General features: G+C 45.6%; 1 protein-coding gene across 1 annotated transcript in view; it reads right to left on the bottom strand.

The window, feature by feature from the left end:
• dok6 (docking protein 6) overlaps positions 1-23,552 on the bottom strand; it is a 684,792-nt gene that overhangs the window by 144,395 nt on the left and 516,845 nt on the right. Inside the window, exon 5 of the mRNA XM_070872699.1 lies at positions 16,357-16,546. Within this exon, the coding sequence (XP_070728800.1) occupies positions 16,357-16,546 (190 nt within the window). The remainder of the gene's footprint in view (positions 1-16,356; positions 16,547-23,552) is intronic.

The following is a 23,552-nucleotide window of genomic DNA, read 5'->3' on the forward strand; positions in this document are numbered from 1 at the left end:
GAGGCTTTTGACACTGCGGGCTCCCCATCACAGCCTGCCAGATCAAACTCTGGACCAACAGGGACCTCCTCCTATCCATGATAAAGAAATGTGTCCTGACTGGGGATTGGGCGACCGCACACAGGGCGTGCCCCGAGGAAGTCAGGCCGTTTCAGAGACGGATGGATGAACTCTCCATCCAAGCCGACTGCCTGCGATGGGGCAGCCGGGTAGTCATGCCCCAGAAAGGAAGGGAAGCGTTCATCAGGGAACTCCACAGCGAGCACCCTGGCATCGTGTTAATGAAGGCTGGTCACATGTATGGTGGCCAGTGATTGACTCAGACCTGGAACACTGGGTTCGCAGGTTCCCAACTGGGCAATGCCCCCAGGGAGGTCCTCAGCCCGTGGCCCTGGCCCACCAGACCATGGTCATGTATTCACGTAGATTATGCGGGCCCGTTCATGGGGAAAATGTTCCTGATCGTTGTCGATGCATACTCGAAGTGGATCGAGTGCATCATATTGAACTCGTGCACGACATCCATCACCATGGAGAGTCTGTGTATGGTTTTCGCAACCCATGGCTTACTGAACATCCTGGTCAGTGACAATGGCCCGTGTTTCACCAGCCATGAATTCTAGGAGTTTATGTCGGGCAATGGTATCAAGCACGTCCGGACAGCGCCGTTAAAGCCGGCTTCCAATGGCCAGGCAGAACGGGCGGTTCAAGTCATAAAACAGGGCATGCTACGCATCCAAGGACCCTCCCTTCAGTACCGCCTATCGCGCCTCCTGCTGGCCTACAGGTCCCGGCCGCAATCGCTCATGGGAGTCCCGCCAGCGGAACTCCTCATGAAATGCACGCTCAAGACGCAGCTGTCCCTCATTCACCCAGCCCTGGCAGACATTGTTGAGGGCAAGTGCCAGTCCCAAACCGAGCTCCATGATCGAAACTCAAGGGGGAGGTGTATAGAAATAGATGACCCGGTATTTGTTCTTAACCATGCTTTGGGACCCAAGTGACTTGTGGGCACCGTAATTGGCAAAGAAGGAAATAGAGTCAGGGTGGTCCGACTAAACAACAAGCAGATATGCCGCAAACATTTGGACCAAGTAAAGAAAAGGTTCAGCGTAGACACAGAGGAACCTGAAGAAGAGCATGAGATGGCACCCACACCACTGCCAGCGGACGAGCAACAAAGACAGCCCTCAGCATGCACAGTCCCTGCGGCCAGCCCGGACAGGCCGGAATCACATAAAGTGACAGAGACGCGTGCCGAGGCTCAGCCACCAGAGCCACAACTGTGGCGCTCCACGAGAGAGCATCGACCACCTGACAGACTTAACCTCTGAAACAAAAAGACATAAGGGGGGAGGTGATGTCATGTATTTAACCATCTTGCAATGACATAGTCATGTAACTGTAACTCATGTACACTGTACCTGTACCCTAGAAATGCACACCCTGACCACAGGGGGTGTTCTTGCGGGAGACACTCCTCGCCTGGGTTTCCAGGTATAAAAGGGGAGGTCCCACCCAGGGTCAGCACTCCTTGGTCCTGGCAATAAAGGTGAAGGTCACAGAGTGACCGTGTCTGATATATCTATGCCTCGTGTGAGTTTGTAGCAAGGTGCAGGGACACTACAAACCCATAGTTAAATAGAAAAAAAAATGCCCACGAGAAGCAGCGGGAGCTGGGAAGTAGCTAAGTAGCCCTGCAAAAAAAGTTAAGTGAATGAGTTTTTAATAATTATTTTTAAATTATTTTACAGTGATTAAGGTGAAAAAGGTCCTGACAACAATGAATTGTTGTTTTATATTTTTTGGAAACAATATTTTTTGTGTTTTCCCCCTTACGCCAAACCCGCAACCTTGGTGTAAATTTTAGTAATTATCGCCCAATTTGTTTAAGAACTGCCCAATCGGCCCAAGACTCCACTTACCACCAAGAATCGGGGTATAAGGTCCATTTTTTTTCGCCAGGCAGAATTTTTTTCTTATTTTGTGGAATTTTTTGCTGGTGGTAATTTTAAACTCTTAGCGGTATTTTGTCGGCAATGAACTTGAATGAAGTGGCCTACCTCTCCCTAGCGGGTCCATGCCACGACTCCAAACATGCCCGAGTTAAATGCGGAATTTGGCGGGATGATGGCGGGGGGCGGGGGAGGGTTCCTGACGTGGTCAATTTCCGTGAATTTAACTATCGACCCGCCTCAAGCCTGCACACGCAGCAACGGGAAAGTTCCGGCAGCAGAGTCTGAACCAGGAAATGTCAGTTAGAATAGTTAATTCAATGCCAAATCATGTACAGAAAGCAAAGAGAAGGAAAGAAGGATGCGATTAGAGAGATAAAAGAGACGGAAAGAAAAAGAAAAAAAATAATAATTTTTATATTTTTTTAAATCTCCAACAATAATTAGAATCTGAAGGAATGAGACTCCACATTTGTAAATGTCAATTTTCAGTGCCAGCGAAGTTGTTTAACTGTAATTAATACTTATCGTGCTGTTATAAATTTACTTACGCTGGAATGGCGAAGCCCAAACATTTTCTGGAGAATGTTTTGTTTATATATATCACATAAATACAGCAACTTCACGCCCTTCCATGTATTTGAATGCCGAGTCTCTGGGCGAGATACCATTGTTGCGAAGCTTCTGGAGGAGCAGGGTAACGCGGACAGCAACTTCCTGATTTCCGTTTTTAACCGCACATGTACGGTCACCGGACGCTGCTGCCCGATTTACTCTTTAATAACGGTGAGCGCTCATTGTCTCACCATTCTTTCCACAGCAAAATGCGGGCCATTATCTTTAAAAGCTTGAAATGCTTCCAAACCTCAGCATTAATCTATTGCACAAAACTTGGCGAAACACTATGTTAATTTGATCTCATTGCATATGTAAAATAGGTTAATTAAATAATATTATCGACGAGCAGAGAACAGCAAAACATTTGTGGTCAAATTAGTACCTTTAATGCAACAGTACTTGTTCAGACTGTTATCATCTTCTTCGTCTACAAAATCAACGCTGATGTTCTCCCTCCCTCCCTCCTTCTCCCTCGCTCTCTCTCTCTCTCTCTCTCTCCCTCCCACCTTCCATTTCCCAACCTCCCTCTCCCTCCCACCCTCTTACTCTCTCCCTCCCACATCTCTCTTCCTCTCTCACCCTCTCTCTCCTTCCCACCCGCACACCCTCTCTCCCTCTCACCCTCTTCCCACCCTCTCTCCCTCCCACCATCTCTCCCTCCCACCATCTCCTGTCCTCTCTCTCCTTCCCACCCTCTCTCTCCCTCCCACCCGCTCACCCTCTCTCCCTCCCACCCGCTCACGCTCTTCCCACCCTCACTCCCTCCCACCTTCTGCCCTCTCTCTCCCTCGTCCACCCTCTCTCCCTCCCACCATCTCCCCTTCCACTCCATCTCTATCCTCCTCCCTCCCTCTCTCTGTCCCTCCCTGCCCCCTCTCTATTCCCCTCCCTCTCTCTCTCACCCGCCGCTCCCGCCATGCATTCCTCTCGACTCCATGGCAATGCCCGAGGAGGCCCCACCCCACCGTGCCCATGCCCATTAGCCCTGCCGCATCCACTGCCACCTCCTCAATGGAGCAGACCCAGCACCAGTGCAACTGTCACTCAGTCCGGACCACGTACTCCCAGTCCCTGGCCCCACCCCTGCCCCAGGACAGGCAAAAACTGAGTATTATTTTTATAGATTAGACAAGAACTTTAAGCCATTTCTCAGCAAATGCCGAAGGAGCCTGTATATCATGTTTGATAGAAATGAAATCTTAATGGTCTATTAGATCCGATTTGCAAGGACAAATTAAGTTACAGTGGAGCTTGCATTATTTACCCGAATTGAAGGGTCCCCAATCGCACCCCAGTGTTTAATGGAAATTGGTGGATAAGAGAGCCTCCAAACTTGGAGCAGAATGATGTCAGCATTGAGGTGATGTCTCATTTGAGCAACTGTCCCATGCCGGTTTTGGCAGAGGAACTGTGGATAATTGGAGTCCCGCAATTGGAGGTTTGACAGTTATTTGGAAAACATCCTGCCTACATTCTCCCTTCTCATGCTTTCCTGAATGTGTTGACTCCTTGTTGGAATATGGTTCCATGTATGCCAGTTCACCTGTGATACCTTACCCCAGTGGCTTATATTTGCATGTTAACCTTGACTGAAAGTTATGGCAGGCCATTTGAATATAAGAGGCACTACAGCTTGAATTTGTTCTCATCCTATGTCCACCCTCTTGCTCTTCCAGCAGGGGTTTCTGGATAGTGATCAGGAATGGCAACTCTGGCCTATTTCCGCCTCTAAATTGTCAGACTGCTTGTCCGACATCTGGTTCTGGATGAGCAGAAACTTTCTCCAATTGAATATTAGGAAGGCCGAAGTCATTATTTTCGGTCCCCGCCATAAACTTCCGTTCGCTAGGCATTGATTCCATCCCTCTCCCCCACTTCTGTCTGAGGCTGAACCAGATTTTTCGCAACCTTGGTATCATTTTTGACCCTGAAATGAGCTTTCGACCACATATCCGCAACATAACTAAGACCGCCTATTGCTATCTCCGTAACATTGCCCATCTCTGCCCTTGTCTCAGCTTATCCGCTGCTGAAACTCTCATCCATGCCTTTGTTATCGCTAGACTTGACTATTCCAATGCACTCCTGGCTGGCCTCCCACATTCTCCCCTATGTAAACTTGAAGTGATCCAAAACTCAGCTGCCCAACTCCTAACTTGCACCAAGTCCCACTCACCCATCACCCCTGTGCTCGCTCATCTACATTGGCTTCTGGTTAAGCAATGCCTTGATTTCAAAATTCTCATCCTTATTTACAAATTCCTCCATGGCCTTGTCCCTCCCTATCTTTGTAATCTCCTCCAGCCCCTCAACCCCCCGAGATGTCTGCACTCCTCTAATTCTTGAGCATCCCTGATTATAATCGCTCAACCATCGGTGGCCATGCCTTCAGTTGCCTAGGCCCTGAGCTCTGGAATTCCCTGCCTAACCCTCTCCACCTCTACTTCCTCCTTCAGAACGCTCCTTAAAACATACTTCTTTGACCAAGCTTTTGGTCACCTGCCCTAACTTCTACTTATGCAGCTCGATGACAAACGTTTTATCTTATAATACTCCTGTGAAGCGCCTTGGGACGGTTCACTACGTTAAAGGCGCTATATAAATACACATTGTTGTTGCTGTTAACCCAAGTGTTGAAGTCGGCTGCAGCAACATGGCAGGGACCAACTAATTAAACACAGATTGGAAGTTTTTCTTTTCTATATCGATCAGCTACTCACTTGATAAATTTGCTAAGCCATTAGGGGAGCAGAAAATAGACTTTGACCAGGAAATTGCGTAGCGTTCCATTTGTGGGCTGTAACAGCCGTGAGGCGGGACTTCCTGCTGCCCCGCTCACAAATTTGGGTTGCCGCCTCTGAGAGGACGTGGCATGCAAAAAAAAAACTCTCTGGGGCACTAACGGGTCGGGATCGAAGCAAGCGGGGCACAGCGATACTGCCACGTAGAAAGGGAGGGCCAAGATGCAGACTTTGTGGGGCCTTACCTGGACCACCGGGGAGTGGGGAGCCATGCCAAACAAGCAGAATGCCAGGCTGCCAGCTCGCGGCATGGACCCCGCGTTCAAGGAGGCAACAGGCCGCGACAAGTTGGCTGATTTTTTTATTCACGTGCACGCCACTTCCCCTTTAAGTAGCGCTCTGCAGGTGGCTGGCCGCCATATACGTGCTCCCGGAAGCTGTCGCTGGCATCCTGATGCTACCGGTTACTGCCGCCGCTAAACTCCTGCAGAATTTAGCGGGAATCATTAATGGTACCGCGCCTGGGCGAAAAGTCGTTTGTGCCCCATTCGAACCCCGCTGAAGTGCTATTGGGAGGTGTAAACGACCCCAATTTCTCCGTCTTTATCGTATAACTCAAAATGCCATGGAGTAGATTTTCGTCTTCACCAACTGGGCAGTGAGCTGGTGGAGCGGATCGCTTGCCCTTTATAGAACTCACCAAATTATTTATTCCTGGAATGAAAATTGGGTGGTTCTATAATCGGAGGGCCATCTGTTCCGTCAAGTTATCGCCCAGGTGTTGAAGATGTAAATCCATCCTCATAAGTCCTACATCTTAAACTGGGCAGTTGTATATTGGTTTGTCCACTTAGTATAGTGTACTAATGATGCCATGAATTGGACTGATTTACCCTGTGAACAACGGTTAAGTTGAAGCCAAATTTCTTCCCGAATCCAAAAAAACTTAAGTTCCGCCCATATAAAATTTGGACAGTGGAGGTACAATGCCACTGAGAATAGCTTAAGTATGAATTATGCTAATTGGACCTCATTCGTCTTTGTAAATTAAAACAGCAACAACAACAACAACGTGTATTTATATAGTGCTTTTAACATAGTGAAACATCCCAAGGCGCTTCACAGGAGTGTTATAAGGCAACAAATTGACATCAAGCCACATAAGAAATTATGGCAGGTGACAAAAAGCTTGGTCAAAGATGTAAGTTTTAAGGAGCATCTTAAAGGAGTAAAGAGAGACAGAGAGGTTTAGGGAGGGAGTTCCAGAGCTTAGCTAGGCAGCTGAAGGCATGTCCACCGATGGTTGAGCGATTATAATCAGGGATATGCAAAAGAGCAGAATTAGAGGAGTGCAGATATCTCGGGGGGTTGTGAGGCTGGAGGAGATTACAGAGATAGGGAGGGGCGAGGCCATGGAGGGATTTGTAAACAAGGATGAGAATTTTGAAATCGAGACGTTCCTTAAACAGGAACCATAAGAACATAAGAAATGGAAGCAGCAGTAGGACATTTGGCCCCTTGAGCCTGCTCCGCTATTCAATATCATGGCTGATCTGATCCTGGTCTCAACTCCACTTCCCCGCCCGCTCCCCATAACCCTTGACTCCCTTATCATTTAAAAATTTGTCTCTCTCCACCTGAAATATATTCAAAGACCCAGCCTCCACAGCTCTCTGGGGTAGAGAATTCACGACCCTCTGAGAGAAGAAATTCCTCCTCATTTCTGTTTTAAATGGGCGACCCCTTATTCTGATGCTCCCTAGTTCTAGATTCCCCCATGAGGGGAAACATCCTCTCTGCATCTACCCTGTCAAGCCCCCTCAGAATCTTATATGTTTCAATAAGATCACCTCTCCTTCTTCTAAACTCCAATGAGTACAGGCCCAACCTGCTCAACCTTTCTTCATATGACAACCCCTTCATCTCAGGAATCAATCTCATGAACCTGCTCTGAACTGCCTCCAATGCAAGTATATCCTTCCTTAAATAAGTTGACCAAAACTGTACGCAGTACTCCAGGTGTGATCTTACTAACGCCCTGTACAGTTGTAGCAGGACTTCCCTACTTTTATACTCCATTCACCTTGCAATAAAGGCCAACATTCCATTTACCGTCCTGATTACTTGCTGTACCTGCATGCTAACAATTTGCGTTTCATGTACAAGAACCCCCAGATCCCTCTGTACTACAGCCTTTTGTAATCGCTCCCCATTTAAATAATAATTTGCTTTTATATTTTTCCTACCAAAGTGGATAACCTCACATTTTCCCACATTATAGTACATCTGCCAAATTTTTGCCCACTCACTGAGCCTGTCTATATCCCTTTGTAGATTCTTTGTATCCTCCTCACAACTTGCTTTCCCATCTATCTTTGTATCATCAGCAAATTTGGCTACATTACACTTGGCCCCTTCATTCAAGTCATTAATATAAATTGTAAATAGTTGAGGACCCAGCACTGATCCCTGCGGCACCCCACTAGTTACAGTTTGGCAACCGGAAAATTAGCCATTTATCCCGACTCTCTGTAGGTCAGCGAGCACAGGGATGATGAGTGAACAGGACTTGGTGCGAATTAGGACATAGGCTGCCGAGTTTTGGATGACCTCAAGTTTACTTAGGGCAGTACGTGGGAGGCCGGCCAGGAGCCAGCTGGAGAAAAATAAAATTCTCTTGCAACTTGGAAGGTGTAAGTGAGGAGACACAGGGTATAGTGAGGCTGTGGAATTCACTTCCATTTTAGTGGTTGAGGCAGAAACTAAAAATGTAACTGTCAACAGTTTGGGACGGGCGGGGGGGGGGGGTGCGTTTGGAGCAGAGCAAGTGTGAGAGCTACTTCGCTGGCCTAAGTTTGGGGCCCAGAGTATTTTAACTCCCCGGCATTATCTGCGAGCCGCTGGTCAGTTGCCTGCCCAAAACAGCTGGAGGTCGGTGGGCGGAAGCAGGCACCGCCAACCAGCATTGAGGGAAAGGTCCCCGACAAGCAGGTAAGTCGTAGGAAGGGGGGTTTCGGAAGGGCCTCGTGGGAGGGAAGGCGAGAGGGAGTTCGTGGCAGGGGAGGCCGTGACATTCCTGCTCTACTTGGCCCCACATTGGAAGGTTTTAGCCTTACCTTAGAAGGCCCCATCTGTCTCCAGACCTGGTTCAGCCTGACGGGAACGCTGTGGCAGCGCCCTACTCAAGACCCAATTAAAATCCAATCGGGGTCCCGCTGACATATTAGGACCTCTATTTGCATAAATGCATGAGCCACCCGCCTGCTTTAGGTGTGTTCTCATCCGCCTGCAGAACTGTGCAAGTTAAAATGGCACAAAAAGGTTGCGATCTGAGCGGGTAAACAAAAAGGAAGAACTTGCATTTATATCGCGACTTTCACAATCTCAGGACGTCCCAAACTGCTTTACATCCAACAAAGTCCTTTTAAAATGTAGTCACTTTGCGCATAGCAAGGTTCCACAAACAACAATGTGATAACGACCAGGTAATGTGTTTTCTAGTGGTGTTGGATGAGGGATAAATATTGGCCAGGACACTGAGGAGAACTCCCCTCTTGAGATCCCATCGTGTCATGCGATCTTTTACGTCCATTTGCGAGGGCAAATGGGATCTCGGTTTAACGTTTCATCTGAAAGACAGCACCTCTGACAGTGCAGCGCTCTTTCAGTCCTGCACTGGTAGTGTCAGCATGGATTATGTGCTCAAACCTCTGGATTGGGACTTGAACCCACAACCTTCTGACTCAGAGGTGAGAGTGCTGCCAGTGAGGCATGGCTGACACCTTAAATGACCATCACATTTTTAACAGCCCACCTGCCCGGCTGATAGGGTCAAAATTGACTACTATTTCAACATTCAAGATTAAATTGGATAGGTGGATGAAGGAAAAGGGGGCTGGAGGGATATGGGAACAGGGTGGATAAATGTGGTTAGAACCAAACGACGACATGAACTGGTTGGATCCAATGGCCTTTTTCTGTGTTGCAACTTCAATGTATTTCTATGTATGAGGCTTAGTACATTGTACACCTGTTATATATAAGATCAATTTTAAGTCTGGTTATATTTTACACAACAGTCTAACAAGCAGGGAGATTGTAAACTGTATAGCTTGAGGTGATCAATACACTGGGGTGAAATCTCCTCTGGTCATTAGTTGTAACTCTGGAAAGAGTCAGACAGAATGGCTCAGAGAAATGCAACACTGGATCCCAGTCAGAATTGGCACCATTCCCTCCCGCTCCAATGGCAGCCAGGCTCCAGAGTTTTTGGCAGCACAGGTCAGATACGTGCCTGACCCGCAATGGCACTGGTGCCCACCCGCCCCATGCAAAGAAGGTGCCTTCCCAGTGACCCTGCTAATTCTGGCAGGGTCAGCGTTGGAGGGCACCAATAGTCTGTGATCCCAGAACTCCTGCCTGTGCATTTTTGGGGGCCTCTGCAATTATAATTCAAACCAGCGGGTAACTGTAATACTGCGACTCAACACTAAAGGGGCAATTTTCTGAGGGTTTGTTTGTTTGGGGAGCCTTACTTGGTAGTTGCTGAGAAATTATGGGTATGCTCCCTTCAAATTCCTAATTTGCTTATCTGTCAAACGAGGTTTCCTCACAGCAGCACAGACACCGATAATCGGCCCGCTAATCTCAAATAACACCTGCAAGGCTAAACACTTCCTTTAAAACAGTTTGTTTGGTTTTGAAGATACGGGCAATACTTTAGAATGAATGTACACCCCCTACACTTACCTGCTCATTTAACTGGAGTTATAATTTGATTGATAGTTTGCATCCTAGAAAAACATCTTTGAGGATTTGAATGTCTGCCATTTTTACCATCCAGATAAATTATTAACAGGCTGCTCCCAAATTGTTGTAAATGTATAAAAACCTCTCCTTTAACCATAATTACACAAATTGAATGCACTCCACTCCACATGCCAGTTCACAGAGACTAATAGTAACAGTCAGTAACATCATAACCGCTGTCAACTAATGTATATGTAGTACTATGATGATGCTGTTATATCTGTCACTGAATACTTAAAGAGAAAAAAGAAAAACTTGCATTTATATAATGCCTTTCACGATCACCGGATGTCTCAAAGCACTTTTAAAAATTTGTTCATGGGATGTGGGCGTTGCCAATGAAGTACTTTTTGAAGTGCAATTAATGTTGTATTGTAGGAAACGTGGCAGCCAATTTATGCACAGCAAGTTCTCACAAACAGCAATGTGATAAGGGCCAGATAATCTGTTTTTACTGATCTTGATTGAGGGATAAATATTGGCCAGGGCACCGGGGAGAACTCCCTTGCACTTCTTCAAAATAGTGCCGTGGGATGAATCAAGGACCGTCAGCATGGATTTGTTAAGGGAAAGTCGTATCTGACTAACTTGATTGAATTTTTTGAGGAGGTAACAAAGAGGGTCGACAACGGCAGTACATATGATGGAGTGTACATGGATTTTAGCAAGGCTTTTGATAAAGTCCCACATGGCAGATTGGTCACGAACACAAAAGCCCATGGGATCCAAGGCAAAGTGGCAAGTTCCAAAATTGGCTCAGAGGCAGGAAGCAAAGTATAATGGTTGATAGTGTTTTTGTGACTGAAAGGATGTTTCCAGTGGGGATCCCCAAGGCTCAATACCAGATCCCTTGCTTTTTGTGGTATAGGAGGGATGATTAAGAAGTTTGCAGATGATGCAAAAATTGGCTTTTTGGTTGATAATGAAGAAGAAAGCTGTATACTGCAGGAAGATATCCATAAGCTAGTCAGATGGGCAGAACAGTGGCAAATGGAATTCAATTCGGAGAAGTGTGAGGTAATTATTTGGGGAGGGCTATCAAGACAAGGGAATACACATTAAATGGTAGGACACTGAGAAGTGTAGAGGAACAAAGGGACCTTGAAATACAGGTCCACAGATCCCTGAAGGTAGTAGGCCAGGTAGATAAGGTGGTTAAGAAGGCATACCGAATAATTGCCTTTATTAGCCGAAGCATAGAATACAAGAGGAGGGAAGTTATGCTTGAACTGTATAAAACATTAGTTAGGTCACAGCTAGAGAACTGCATGCAGTTCTGGTCACCACATTACAGGAAAGATGTGATTGCACGAGAGAGGGGATTTATGAGGATGTTGCCTGGACTGGAGAATTTTAGCTATGAGGAGAGATTGGATATGCTGAGATTGTTTTCTTTGGAACAGAGAAGGCTGAGGGGAGACCTTATTGAGGTGTATAAAATTATGAGGGGCCTAGATAACATGGATAGGAAGGACCTATTTCGCTTAGCCGAGGGGTCAACAACCAGGAGGCATGGATGTAAAGTAATTGATAGGAGGTTTAGAGGGGATCTGAGGGGAAATTTCTTCACCCAGAGGGTGGTGGGGGTCTGGAACTCACTGCCTGAAAAGGTGGTGGAGGCAGAAACTCTCACCACATTTAAAAAGTACTGGGATGTGCACCTGAGGTGTTGTAACCTACAGGGCTATGGACCTAGAAAGTGGGATTAGGCTGGATAGCTCTTTGTCAGCTGGCGCAGACACGATGGGTCGAAATGGCCTCCTTCTATGCTGTAAATTTCTATGATTCTATGATTTTTCACATCCACCTGAGACAGCGGATGGAGCCTCAGTTTAATGTCTAATCCAAAACTCTGACAGTGCAGCACTCTCTCAGCACTGCACTGGAGTTTCAGCCTAGATTTTTGTGCTCAAGTCCCTGGAGAGGGACTTGAACCAACAACCTTCTGACAAGGGTAGCCATGGCTCAATAGATAAATGGACTGTCCATTTTGGAGTCCAGCCTATCAAAGTGCCTGATTTAATCTCTGTCCTGTGCTGAGTTGATCTCAGCCGGGGTGGCAATAGGAGAGCTACAATTGGTCTCAGTGCCCCTGGTCACTGCCGCCTGCTATCCAGCGCAAGGTAAGGACATGTCAGGTAAGGACAGGATCGGGCATGGCGACGATCACTGTCCCCACTACCCTCTCTTCCCAATGCATATCTATGTGAGCACACTCAGAATCTAAATTCACAAATTAAGCATGGCCACGGCGGCGAACTACTGGAGGCTGGCTGGGACTTGTATAATTGTACCCCAGCATGATTTGTTACTTTCAGGGAGGGGGTGGGGTGGGGTGGGGGGTGCAAGAGAATAGCAATGAAAGAAAAACGAGGTCTACCCCTCTCATCAAGCAATTACCTCCATAGAGAAAGTATTGCACTGCATTGCGTTGATCCATTTCAAGTGTCAAGGATTCTTTTTTATTATGCATTCTTCAGTATGATCAATAGCATTTTTCAAGTTTAATACTATTTCATACATAAAAACCCTCTTGAAAGGAACCTGTGCACCCACATCAAATTAAATGAAAAATCGATTGTAAAAATGCCTGTACTTGAATCGATGCTTAGACAATAGAGTTGACTTTTCCAACATTTTTATTCGGGGCTATTGAATCTGAGTCACTTGGACCATTTTTTTGAAAGGGAACCTGGTTTCTAAGCCCATATGTACGATAACAAATGGAAATCAATAAGATGCACTGCAGCAACTTGCCAAGGCTTCTTCGACAGCACCTCCCAAACCCGTGACTTCTACCACCTAGAAGGCCAAGGTTAGCAGGCGCATGGGTACACCACAACCTCCACGTTCCCCTCCAAGTCACACACCATCCCGACTTGGACATATATCGCCATTCCTTCATCGTCGCTGGGTCTCTGCCTAACAGCACTGTGGGAGTACCTTAACCACATGGACAGTAACGGTTCAAGAAGGCAGCTCACCACCACCTTCCCAAGGGCAATTAGGAATGGGCAATAAATGCTGGCCTTACCAGCGATGCTCACAATTAAAATTAATGCCCGAATAAAAAAAAAAAGCTAATTTCTGCCCTGCTCCTCTGATCAAAGGTTGGGTAAAAATCACTTGTGAGAATTAACCTCGGCAATAAAATACAGTGAAAGTCTGACAGCAACAAACCATACTTGGACTCACTTTGAACCACTAGATGAGCTTGGAATGAACAGGAGGTGCGAATGCCAGAGTCCATTTCCCCTATAAATCTGCAGCAGTCGGGCTAAACTTTACACATTTAAAATGGTGATATGTTCATGCAATGTAGAGAAAGAACTTTGATGCCAATTTAAACATACATATTGATTCAATTTGCTTGCAGGAAAAGTCAACATTTTTTTAAAAAAGGACTAGGCTCCAAGACAACTGAATGCCTCTGTGTGCCTATTATTTTCAATACATTATTGGGAATACAGGCCCTTGTGGAATAAATGTTAACATACTAACATACATCTTGTCCTAGTTTAGGAACTCATGTTTTACATCTTAGTGTTGATTACTGCTGATCAATGATGTTCGCTTTTGGTGTTCTCACTAAATTTGCTAAGAATGTTTTATGCTTACTCAAGACATTAGAGAAATCTTTCATTTGTTAAATTGATGATGTATATATGATAGAGCCCTTTAAAATTATTGCTTTAGAGCACAGTCTAATGTTTTAATACAGTTTAATTCCTAATAAATTATTTCCCATGTTATTTTATTGTTTGGGACAATGCACTGAGAGATTTGACCTGTGGTTGATGGATGCTGCAAACATTTGTTTTTACCTAATAGATCAGCTTACTGAAATTGTGTGCTCCATTATGCTGCCCACAGTGATATGATGATCATACACGCACACTGTGTAATTGTGTCAATTTCGCTCCAGTTTCATTACTACAATTTTAATATTTCAGCTGCAGACAGGGGTTTGAATTATGGTGAGGGGTATCCCGATCGGCCACCGTAGAAGCCCGGAGACGTGGCAAATACCGATTACGCTGTTTTCCCAGGGTTTCCATGGCTTTTCCACCAAAGTTATGGTGGACGATCAGGAGAATCATCGTGGAAATTCACCTCCATAGATTTATGTATAAGTCATTTTCATTTGGACTCCATTGATGACACCCTAAACATTCTTTGACCTTTGACTGACAAAGCCTAAATGGAATTTCCTGTTTTGAGGCTAACTGTGATTTGACCCAACATGCTCTTTGACTGCATATATCCAAACTAGTACAGTTCTAATAAAGTTTTTGGAAAATCCGAACCTGTATTATAATTCCAAATGTGACATGTGTAAGATTTGGATCACAGGTCACACACAGATTACCCAAAAGGGGTTTCGGAGTCCTAGGTCATTTTATTAAGGAAGCGGTAGTTCAAATATAATCAAATACAACACATAATCAGGATAGATATAATAGACATACGATCATGACAAGCAGCCGGCGTGCGTGAACAGCTCTTCCCTCCACAATCTGTGCAAAAAGCTCTTTAGATAGCGGTATCTATTTTATTCTCTTTTTAGGGGTGGGACTGGGGTAGAATATGAACAGGACTATCTAACCTGTAAGGGCTCTTCCCAAACCAAGGTGCCCACTGGTATGTCGAGTTCTTTGTCTCCATTTTCAGATGAAAACTCTCCCCCATCCCATGAGATTATTCCTTTGCTTATCTCTTGTTTGGATCTCTGGTTACCTTCTCTTGGAGAGTTTGTTTATCACAAGACTCCTTGCTCAATCTCAGGCCTACTCATGCCTACATGAAGACCTGTTTCTGCATTATGCCCTTGTAAACGAGCTCTTTGTGCAACTCCTTATCTGACATGACTGGAATCCTTCTATGTAATCAACTTATCCTGGCTGCTGAGCTAGGCAAACCCATGTCCTTTTACAATTCACTATTTCTTCCAATTCACGATTTCTTACACAGGTTAAAGTAAAATCTCTTGGTTACCCGAGATAAAAATAGTGCAGTTTGTTTTCACCTTGATCATACTGGTGGAGGAGTTCACTTGCTCATTATAGAACCCACCCGATATTCAGTGCACTGAAATCAATGCAATGAAAGTCGGATGGGTTCCATAACAGGCAGACGATTTGCTCTGGTAGATTACCACATATGCTGCGCAAATTTATCCCAAGATATTTGTCAATCATTACTTCATCTCGTTTTCACACGAGCATTAAATAATTACTTCAACAGAGTGTATAGAAGAAAATCAGTTAGGGAGGACTGCACACCCATAAATGAGATCGGCCCAATTGTCTGTCTATTAATTTAAATGAATGGATAATCAGTTAGGCTCAATCCTGTGTGTGAGATCCACCATGCTTAATCTTCCCCAGGCCAATATTTAATGCTCAAACTCAAAACCTGTCCCATTGATGCCATTTTAACTTTGCCTATGCATGAGCCTGTGGGCCCTGCCTCAGGAGCTTACCCAATTTAATGCAATGAGCCCTGAGGCCCAATTTTGGGTGAGCCTCAGGCCTCCCACTTTGTGCCATAAATGGGCCATAACCAATTTCTACCCCAGGGTTTCAAACTGAAGATGACAGGCAATCACAAAGGGCTGGCAAGGCCAGATGTATGTTTGTTGGGGGGGGGGAGGAGGCAAGTTCCAGGTTACAGTGTCTCGGAAATTCAGTATTTTTGGATATTTGTACACAGGACGTGGGCGATCCTGGCAAGACCAAATTTATTGTCCATCCCTAGCTGCCCTGAAAAGGTGGCAGTGGGCCTTCTCTTTGTTCTTGAGACGTAACCCATAGGGCCAATTCTTTGAGTTTGCGCCGAAGGCAAGGAACTTCATCGAAAAACTGCACATACGGGCAATAGTGGACAGCACAGCCTGCCTTCTACACAAACTCAGAAATGTATCCCTATATATTTTCTGTATTTGTTGACATACTAGTATTTTAATTCAATTGCTATATATTAATACAGAAATATTTTCTGCTTTTGTTCAGATAGTTGACATTGTCTTTTGGAATTTACGACAAGGCAGTCTCTGGGAATGTGCCAATGTTTGTAGTGGTTGATTTATTCTAACTAGTGGGTTCTAGAGATGTCATTAATTAGAAGATGGTAATGATGATGATGCAGATTACAGCCATTTAGATGTAGTGAACTTGTAACATGACCATTAATTACTGGGGTTATATTGAGAGTAAGCTCAATAACATAGTTACCTGCCAGCCTCAAACGTGAACCAAGTTGAGTCTCTTCCATACCGTCTGAGAGAGCTGAGCGGCCACATAACAAGTTTCACTCTAGGATTGTGGATATCCCACAGGTAAATGTTCTCATGTGTGATCTGCATGGTGCATTCTCCATAAATGTCCAAGTTGGGTGTTGGCATCAAGTACACATTGAACCGCTCTGAAACACACAACAGAAAAAAGATTTACATAGTCGTACATTGAGTTTACAGCACAGAAACAGGCCATTCGGCCCAACAGGTCTATGCTCCGCACAAGCCTCCTCCTACCCTTGTTCATCTAACCTCATCAACACATCCTTCTATTCATTTCTCCCTTATGTGTTTATCTCACCTTCCCTTAAATGCATTTATATGATTCACCTCAACTACTCCTTGTGGTAGCGAGTTACACATTCTCACCACTCTCTGGGTAAAGAGATTTCTCCTGATTTCCCTATTGGATTTATTAGTGACTATCATATTTTTTTGCTCCTAGATCTGGCTCCCCTGCAAGTGGAAACATCTTCTCTACGTCTACCCTATCAAACGCTTTCATAATCTTAAAGTCCTCTATTAGGTCACCTCTTTTCTAGAGAAAATGGCCCCAGCCTGTTCAATCTTTCCCGATAGGTATAATGTTGTAAACTGTGTCCTCATTATAAGAACCTTGGTCATAACATAGTGGCAAGTTTGATCTGGGTCACTGCTGTAGACCATGACATCAAAAGAAAAATCAATCCTATTTACCAGAGCAATGTATGGTTTTACATTGTGAATTAATATCTGTCGCACCATATAAGTCTGTTTTCTGGTACATTTAAGGACCACCTGTTAGGCCGTATATAGAACTGGTTTTCCTACATGCAACCAATGGCAGGCAAACCAATATGGCAGAGGGGGCCTCAAACAGGTGTTTGAATATGCAAAAGTTCGAATGCCTGTTTCAGGCGTGGGCTCCAGATGCCTATATGTTTGCCTATAAGCGCACGCTTCCTGCCCACTGTATTGGAGGATTCGGCACCCCTTTAATATCCAACTGTCTGTACAGAGCGCTCCTCTTTTCAGAAATATTGCTTTACAGAGAGGAGAAGAAAGTAGGCACCAAGAGGGAAAGAACGGATCAAATGAAGTTAGGGGACAGGGTCAAAAGATTTGCCAAATAGTAGTCGTCAATAGGCGTTAGCAAGCATGAAGGATAAAGACAAGGCCGAGAGACTTTGGGAAGGAGATCTAGATGTATTGGCTGAATGAGTATCCCCAAGTGATTGAGAGGAGAGGATGGGAAACAAGGAGTAGCCTAGTATCAGGGGAATTAAAGATGCAACTAGAAACATAAAGCTGAAGGAAATCACTGGGGTGGGTCCGTGAAGGCATCTGAAGGTAAACATGAATTTTGAGGTTGATTTGTAGATGTACAGAGAGCAGGGAAAGGTCGAGGAGCTGACCACGTCCTGTGCTATTGGACCCCACTTTCCACTTTCCTCGGACCAAACTGGTCACTACTGCAGGATCATCTTGGAAGGCAAAGTAATCCCTGCCTACTTTTCTCCACTGCCAACTGTCCCTTTGAACACCCCTCCCCTGCCCGCCATTCTAATCACTTCATCTTCCGACCCAACAACAAGTGCAAGGAGTTCATGGACTTCTCCGCTCATTTGCCTCTGATGCTTCCCCTTGCCAAAATGTCAAACCATCCCACCAGTTACCCCTGCTCTAGCCCTGGACCCCGATCTTTCTCCAGTCTCTCTCTCAACTCCATTCATGCCCTCTCTGATCTCATCTCATTGATATTACCCACCTTCTGCTTCATTGAAACCATTCTCACTAAACCTCTGACCATCTAACTTCTCTTCCGAGCCCCTGTGCCAGCTGACATTGTAAATGGTCACATCCTCGCAGGTATTCATCCAATCTTTCAAAACCACCATCCACTTCCTCAAAATAACCATGCTCGATCCCTCTGTCCTTGCAAACTACAATTCCATCTCCAATCTTCCTTTCCTCTCCAATGTCCTTGAATATGTTGTTACCTTCCAAATCTGTGCTCATCTTTCTCGCAACTCCATTTTGAATCTTTCCAGTCAGGTTTCTACCTTATCACAGCACTGAAACAGTCTTGATCAAAATCACAAATGGGATATTCCGTGACTTTGATCATCATGTACTACTTGACCTCTCTGGAGGTTGACCACACCATTTTCCGCAAACGCCTCTGCTCTATTGTCCACCTCAGTAAGACTGCATTCGCTTGGTTCCACTCTTACCTCAATTTTAGCTTGAGCAACTCCAATAATAGCTTCTCTTCCCACCCCATGTAATGCCACCTCTAGAGTGCCCGAAGGATCTCTCCTTGGTCATTCCTGTTCCTCATCTACACACTGTCTCTTAGCAACATCATCCAAAGATATGGTAGCAGCTTCCACATGTATGCAGACGATATCCAGCTCAACACTCAGCCACTTCTCTGACGACGACCCCCCCACCCCACCCCTCATGGCCTTTATATTGTTGGATGAGTTGCAATTTCCTCCAGCTAAACAGCTAAAAAACCAAAGCCATTGTCCTTGGCCCCCACCACAACTCCGAACCCTTGTGAGCAATTCCATTCCCTTCTCCAGCCATTATTTCAGATTGAACCAAACTGTTCAGAATCTCACTGTCCTATTCGACCCTGAGCTGAGCTTCAGACAGAATATCCTCTTCCCTCACAAAAACTGTCTACTTCCACTGATGTCACATCGTCCATCTCTGCCCTTATCTCAGCCCACCTGTCAGTATTACCATCAACTGTTACCTCTAGATTTAACTATTCTAATGCTCTCCTGGCTGGTCTCCAAACCTGCATCCACCGTAAACTTCAGCTCATCCAAAACCCTGCTGCCTGTATTCTATCTTGCACTGTCCCATTCACCCATCACTCCTGTCTTTGCTAACCTACATTGGTTCCCGGTACCTCAACGCCTCCCATGTAAATTCCTCATTTTCATGTTTAATTTCCTGCATGGCCTTACTCCTGCCTATTTCTGTCACCTCCTCCAGCCCTACAACCCACCAGAATTCTCTGTTTCTCTAACTCTGGCCTCTTGTTCATCCCTCTCCTCCCTTTGTCCCACTATTTCCAGCTGTGCCCTCAGCTTCTTAGGCTCTATGCTCCACAATTCTCTCCCTAAAGATATCGGCTCTCCATCTCCCTCCGCTCATTTAAGACCTTCCTCTTTGACCAAACTTTTGATCACCCCTCCTAACAGTTCCTTCTATGGTCCGGCATTCATTTTTTTCTCTTATTCCACCATTGTGAAGCACCTTGGGATGGTTTTCTACATTAAAGGCGCTATAGAAATGCAAGTTATTGTTAAGGACCCAGACAATGGAAGTGCAAGGCTTCGAGAAGCTAAGGACACGACCAGTAGCACTCTGAATAAGTTGCAGTTTGTGGAGGCTAGCTAGGAAAGTATTGGTAAAAATCAAGCCTCAAGATGCTAAAGACATGGTCATGATCTCCCTCGGACTTTATACTGTTGAAAGTGTGGTGGAAGCCCTGTTTACTTGTGTAAATGGGGTTTTCACCTCAGTCGCGCAGCAGCAGAAAATCTGTGGTGATTCAGGGCCGTGGATTAAGGTTTGATGGCAATGGGGAAGAAGTAGGGGTGTAAGCAGGCCACCTTGTGAAGAAAAAGACAGTGTGGGTGACAGAACAGATGTGAGATGTAAATTCAATTCAGGATGAAGCAACGTGCAAAGTTTTGCAACAGTAGAGAGGTTGATGAGAGTTCAAGACAGAGACAAGCAGGAGCTGATGGGACACAAAATGAATGACTTCAGATTTGCCTATGTTAAACTGGAGGAAATTCTGATTCAGCTGAGATTTAATGTCAGACTTGCAGTCGAATAAAGTGAGGAGATGAAAAGGTAAAACTGGAACCATGCCTCTGGATGATGACACCATGTGGAATCACGTAGATGATGAAGATGGAGGGACCCAGTCGTGACCAATAAAAGGAGAAAAACCATTGTGGGGTGTGTAGCACAGGTGTGAACAGAACTAGGAGAGAACAGTGCCACTAAAGCTGCTTCTTTTGCTATGGTACATGTGCGGTTAAAAACTAGGCTCTATCACACTAGTTGGCCTAACTTGTTTTGTTGCACAGCAATCTTGGAGCAGACCATAGCTGGGATGATGTGCTCCCTTTCTGTCTGATTTTGGACTGATTGGGGGCAGGTAAGGGCAGTGATCCACTGGCTCACTGCTGCTCATAATCCAGACAAAATCTTCCACTCATACATCTTTTCATCTCCTTCCAATAATTCCTTTAATTTCACATCTATTCCAGAAATCCTTCTAATCTCCATTCCCTTTTGAGGCCAGTTAATTTTCTAACTGTGCTTAATAGTTTTACGGGGCCCAAAATTGGCCAGGAGTTGCTCCGTTTTTTTTGGAGCAACTTGATTTTTCTGGAGTGTCTTAAAAATCCCCATTTTGCACATTCAACTTGCGCCAATGTAAGTGAGTTAGTTAGGATTTTTTTTAGTTTAGTTTAGTTTAGTTCAAAAGGGGGTGTTACCAGCCACCTACGCCCGTTTTGGCCATTTAAGCCAATTTGGACAGCTAATAGTTGCTTCAAACTAACTTAGGCCAGCGTATGTGGCCACGTGGCCGCACAGAAAGCCCTTGCGGAGAGTTAAGAAATCAGCGCAGGTAGGTACTTAATGACGACTAAAGAATGCAAATAGGATCAAACAGCTATACAGGACATCATATGACACACTTCGCAAAGTTAATTTACTATACAACAGAAGCATTCATGGAAGTTTAAACTACAAAAATAAAAGAAGTAGAGACAAAACATATTTACATAATTTTTTCAAAATATCCAAATAAAAAATAGAAGTACCTCCTGCTCAAAGGAAAGTATTTTCATTAACAGGGTTAAGGAAAGTCTTGAGTAAGCTCATTAAAACTACTGGCTACAGTTATCACACCCTCCACCACTGCTCCCCCCCACTCAGATCAAAACTCTCCTCTCCGCCCCCCCCCCCCATCAAAACTGTCCTCTTTCCTTCACCCCCCCGGATCAAAACTCTCCTCCTTCCCCCCCCGCCCCCCCATCAACTCTCTCCTCCCACCCCAGATCAAAACTCTTCTCCTTCCCTACCCCGATCAAAACTCTTCCCCCCCCCCCCGATCAAAAGTCTCCCCGCACCAACCTGTTTCTTGTAGCCCTCAGCCTGTGCGGCAGGTCACTCGGCCTGGGATAAGGGCGGGGGGGGACCCCACACTGCAGGCACGCATCCTCATAATCATGGGAGGAGCTACAGCGCATGCGCAAATACTCGACTGCACATGTGGACAGCCTCCGGTACTTTTTTAGGCGCAGGGTCCTAGCTCCACCCCCGAATGGACTCGCCATGCCACGCCAAGCCCCGGGAGAGCCGGCAGAGGGGCCAGAATCTGGGGACATCTTTTTGGCGCCATTTGGATCGTAGGACGTGAGATGCGCCGAAAAAACGGGTGGGCCAAATTTGGGCCCATGATCACAGTCCAATTTAAATAGTCGCCTTTCATATATATTATTTCAGCACTTTAAAGAGTTGGATCGCATCTCTTAGTGGGAGAAATTTGGCATGTTAGTGCCCCTAGTTGATGCCTGGCGTGGGAGCTAACAGGGCGCTCAGGTAGTAGCACCGCGGTGGGGCGGATCCCATGCCGCACGGCAAATTCGGTGGCCCCATAGCGCCAGCGATAACAGTTAGTGTCTCGGCTCCTTTCACCATGCAGATTGTTACGTCAGCGAGTGTGCAACGCTCACTGGGTGCTTGATCTGCAAGCTTCAGTAGCGGCCCCCGCCTTACCGCCTCGTGCCAGGGAGCGAAGACGTGAACCAGCCGGCTGGCGGCGTACTACTTAAAGGGATGTATTCCAGCTGTCAAGGAACTTCTGTTCCATGGGTCAGTTATGAGTGGCAGAGAGAGCAGGATGTATCTGCAGCCAAATAAAGGCTGCTTAGTCTTCGGAGTGTTGCGGACTGTCAAAGGACTTTGCATTTCATCCCACAGCATATCGCCGTTCTGCACGCCCAAACCATTGGGGGCTGGTGTGCAGACCCCAGTGACCCTCCCCTTTAATGGCTGGAAGGCGACTTCGCCAATGCTCACTCCCGATTACACATCTCATATTCATTAATGCTTAGAGCCTAATGCCACTCACCTATGCCATTAGTGCCTGATTTAGCACTCCCCTATACTCCGTGAGTGCTGAGACTAAATTTACGCGGGCAGCGAGATTGATTAGCACCTGGTGCTAAACTTCTAACTTCTCCAAAGGTTAACACCCCAACTGGGGCGATCAAGAATTTCTAACCCTTAAGCTTTTCACTAGTGGAACCAGAATGCTAGACGATCTCCAACATAAAACAAATATTTAAATCTTACTGTTACTTTATAGTGCCAATGTGAAGTAATACTTCATAAAATTCTCCAATATCGTTGACTAATTTAATATCTTCAACACACTTGTTTGCATTGTAATAGTACAGTATTCTGAATGGACCCTTATGAAAAGTTTGCAATTACATTTTTCCAGAGTATATCATTTGAACAGGCAGAAGTTAAGCCACCTACTACAAGAATATACGAAGGTAAATTTTATTAACGTCTGCTTCCGACTTGGAGCCTTGCTTTCTGGAAGCACATATCGAATATCGCAGGAGCACTCACTATGTTTTCCTAATATGCACATCTAGCAGACAAGGCAGATTGGTAAAATTTGCTCTATGATTCCCAGGTGGACTTAGAGGATGCAAGAACACTGTACAGAGCAGGGCAGTATAATCCAGAAACCACAAGTGTTGTGCCAAGGAGACTGAACAGGCAACATTCTGCAGATTTTCAACTTGTTTGTGAAAGAAGTTACATCAGGCCCAAACTCGGTGGAAGCCAAGGCTTGCCCAAGTGCCAACCAAAGGGCAGCCGATGGCCGGCGAGAGACCCGGCGCTACTTTGCCTGGAAGATTCCTCTAAAAGAGGAGGCAGTACCGCTCAGCGGCCAAACAACGACTTACGCTGTCAATCTGGGCAGCAGCAGGCAGGAGCTCTCAATCTCGGCGACAAATGCACTTCCTGCCCAAGTGCCGCCGAGGATGGAGTCGGGCCCAGAGAGGGTTGAAGACCTGCAAATAAAAATCGTAG

The sequence above is a fragment of the Pristiophorus japonicus genome, chromosome 1, assembly GCF_044704955.1.
Source record: "Pristiophorus japonicus isolate sPriJap1 chromosome 1, sPriJap1.hap1, whole genome shotgun sequence".
NCBI lineage: Eukaryota > Metazoa > Chordata > Chondrichthyes > Pristiophoridae > Pristiophorus > Pristiophorus japonicus.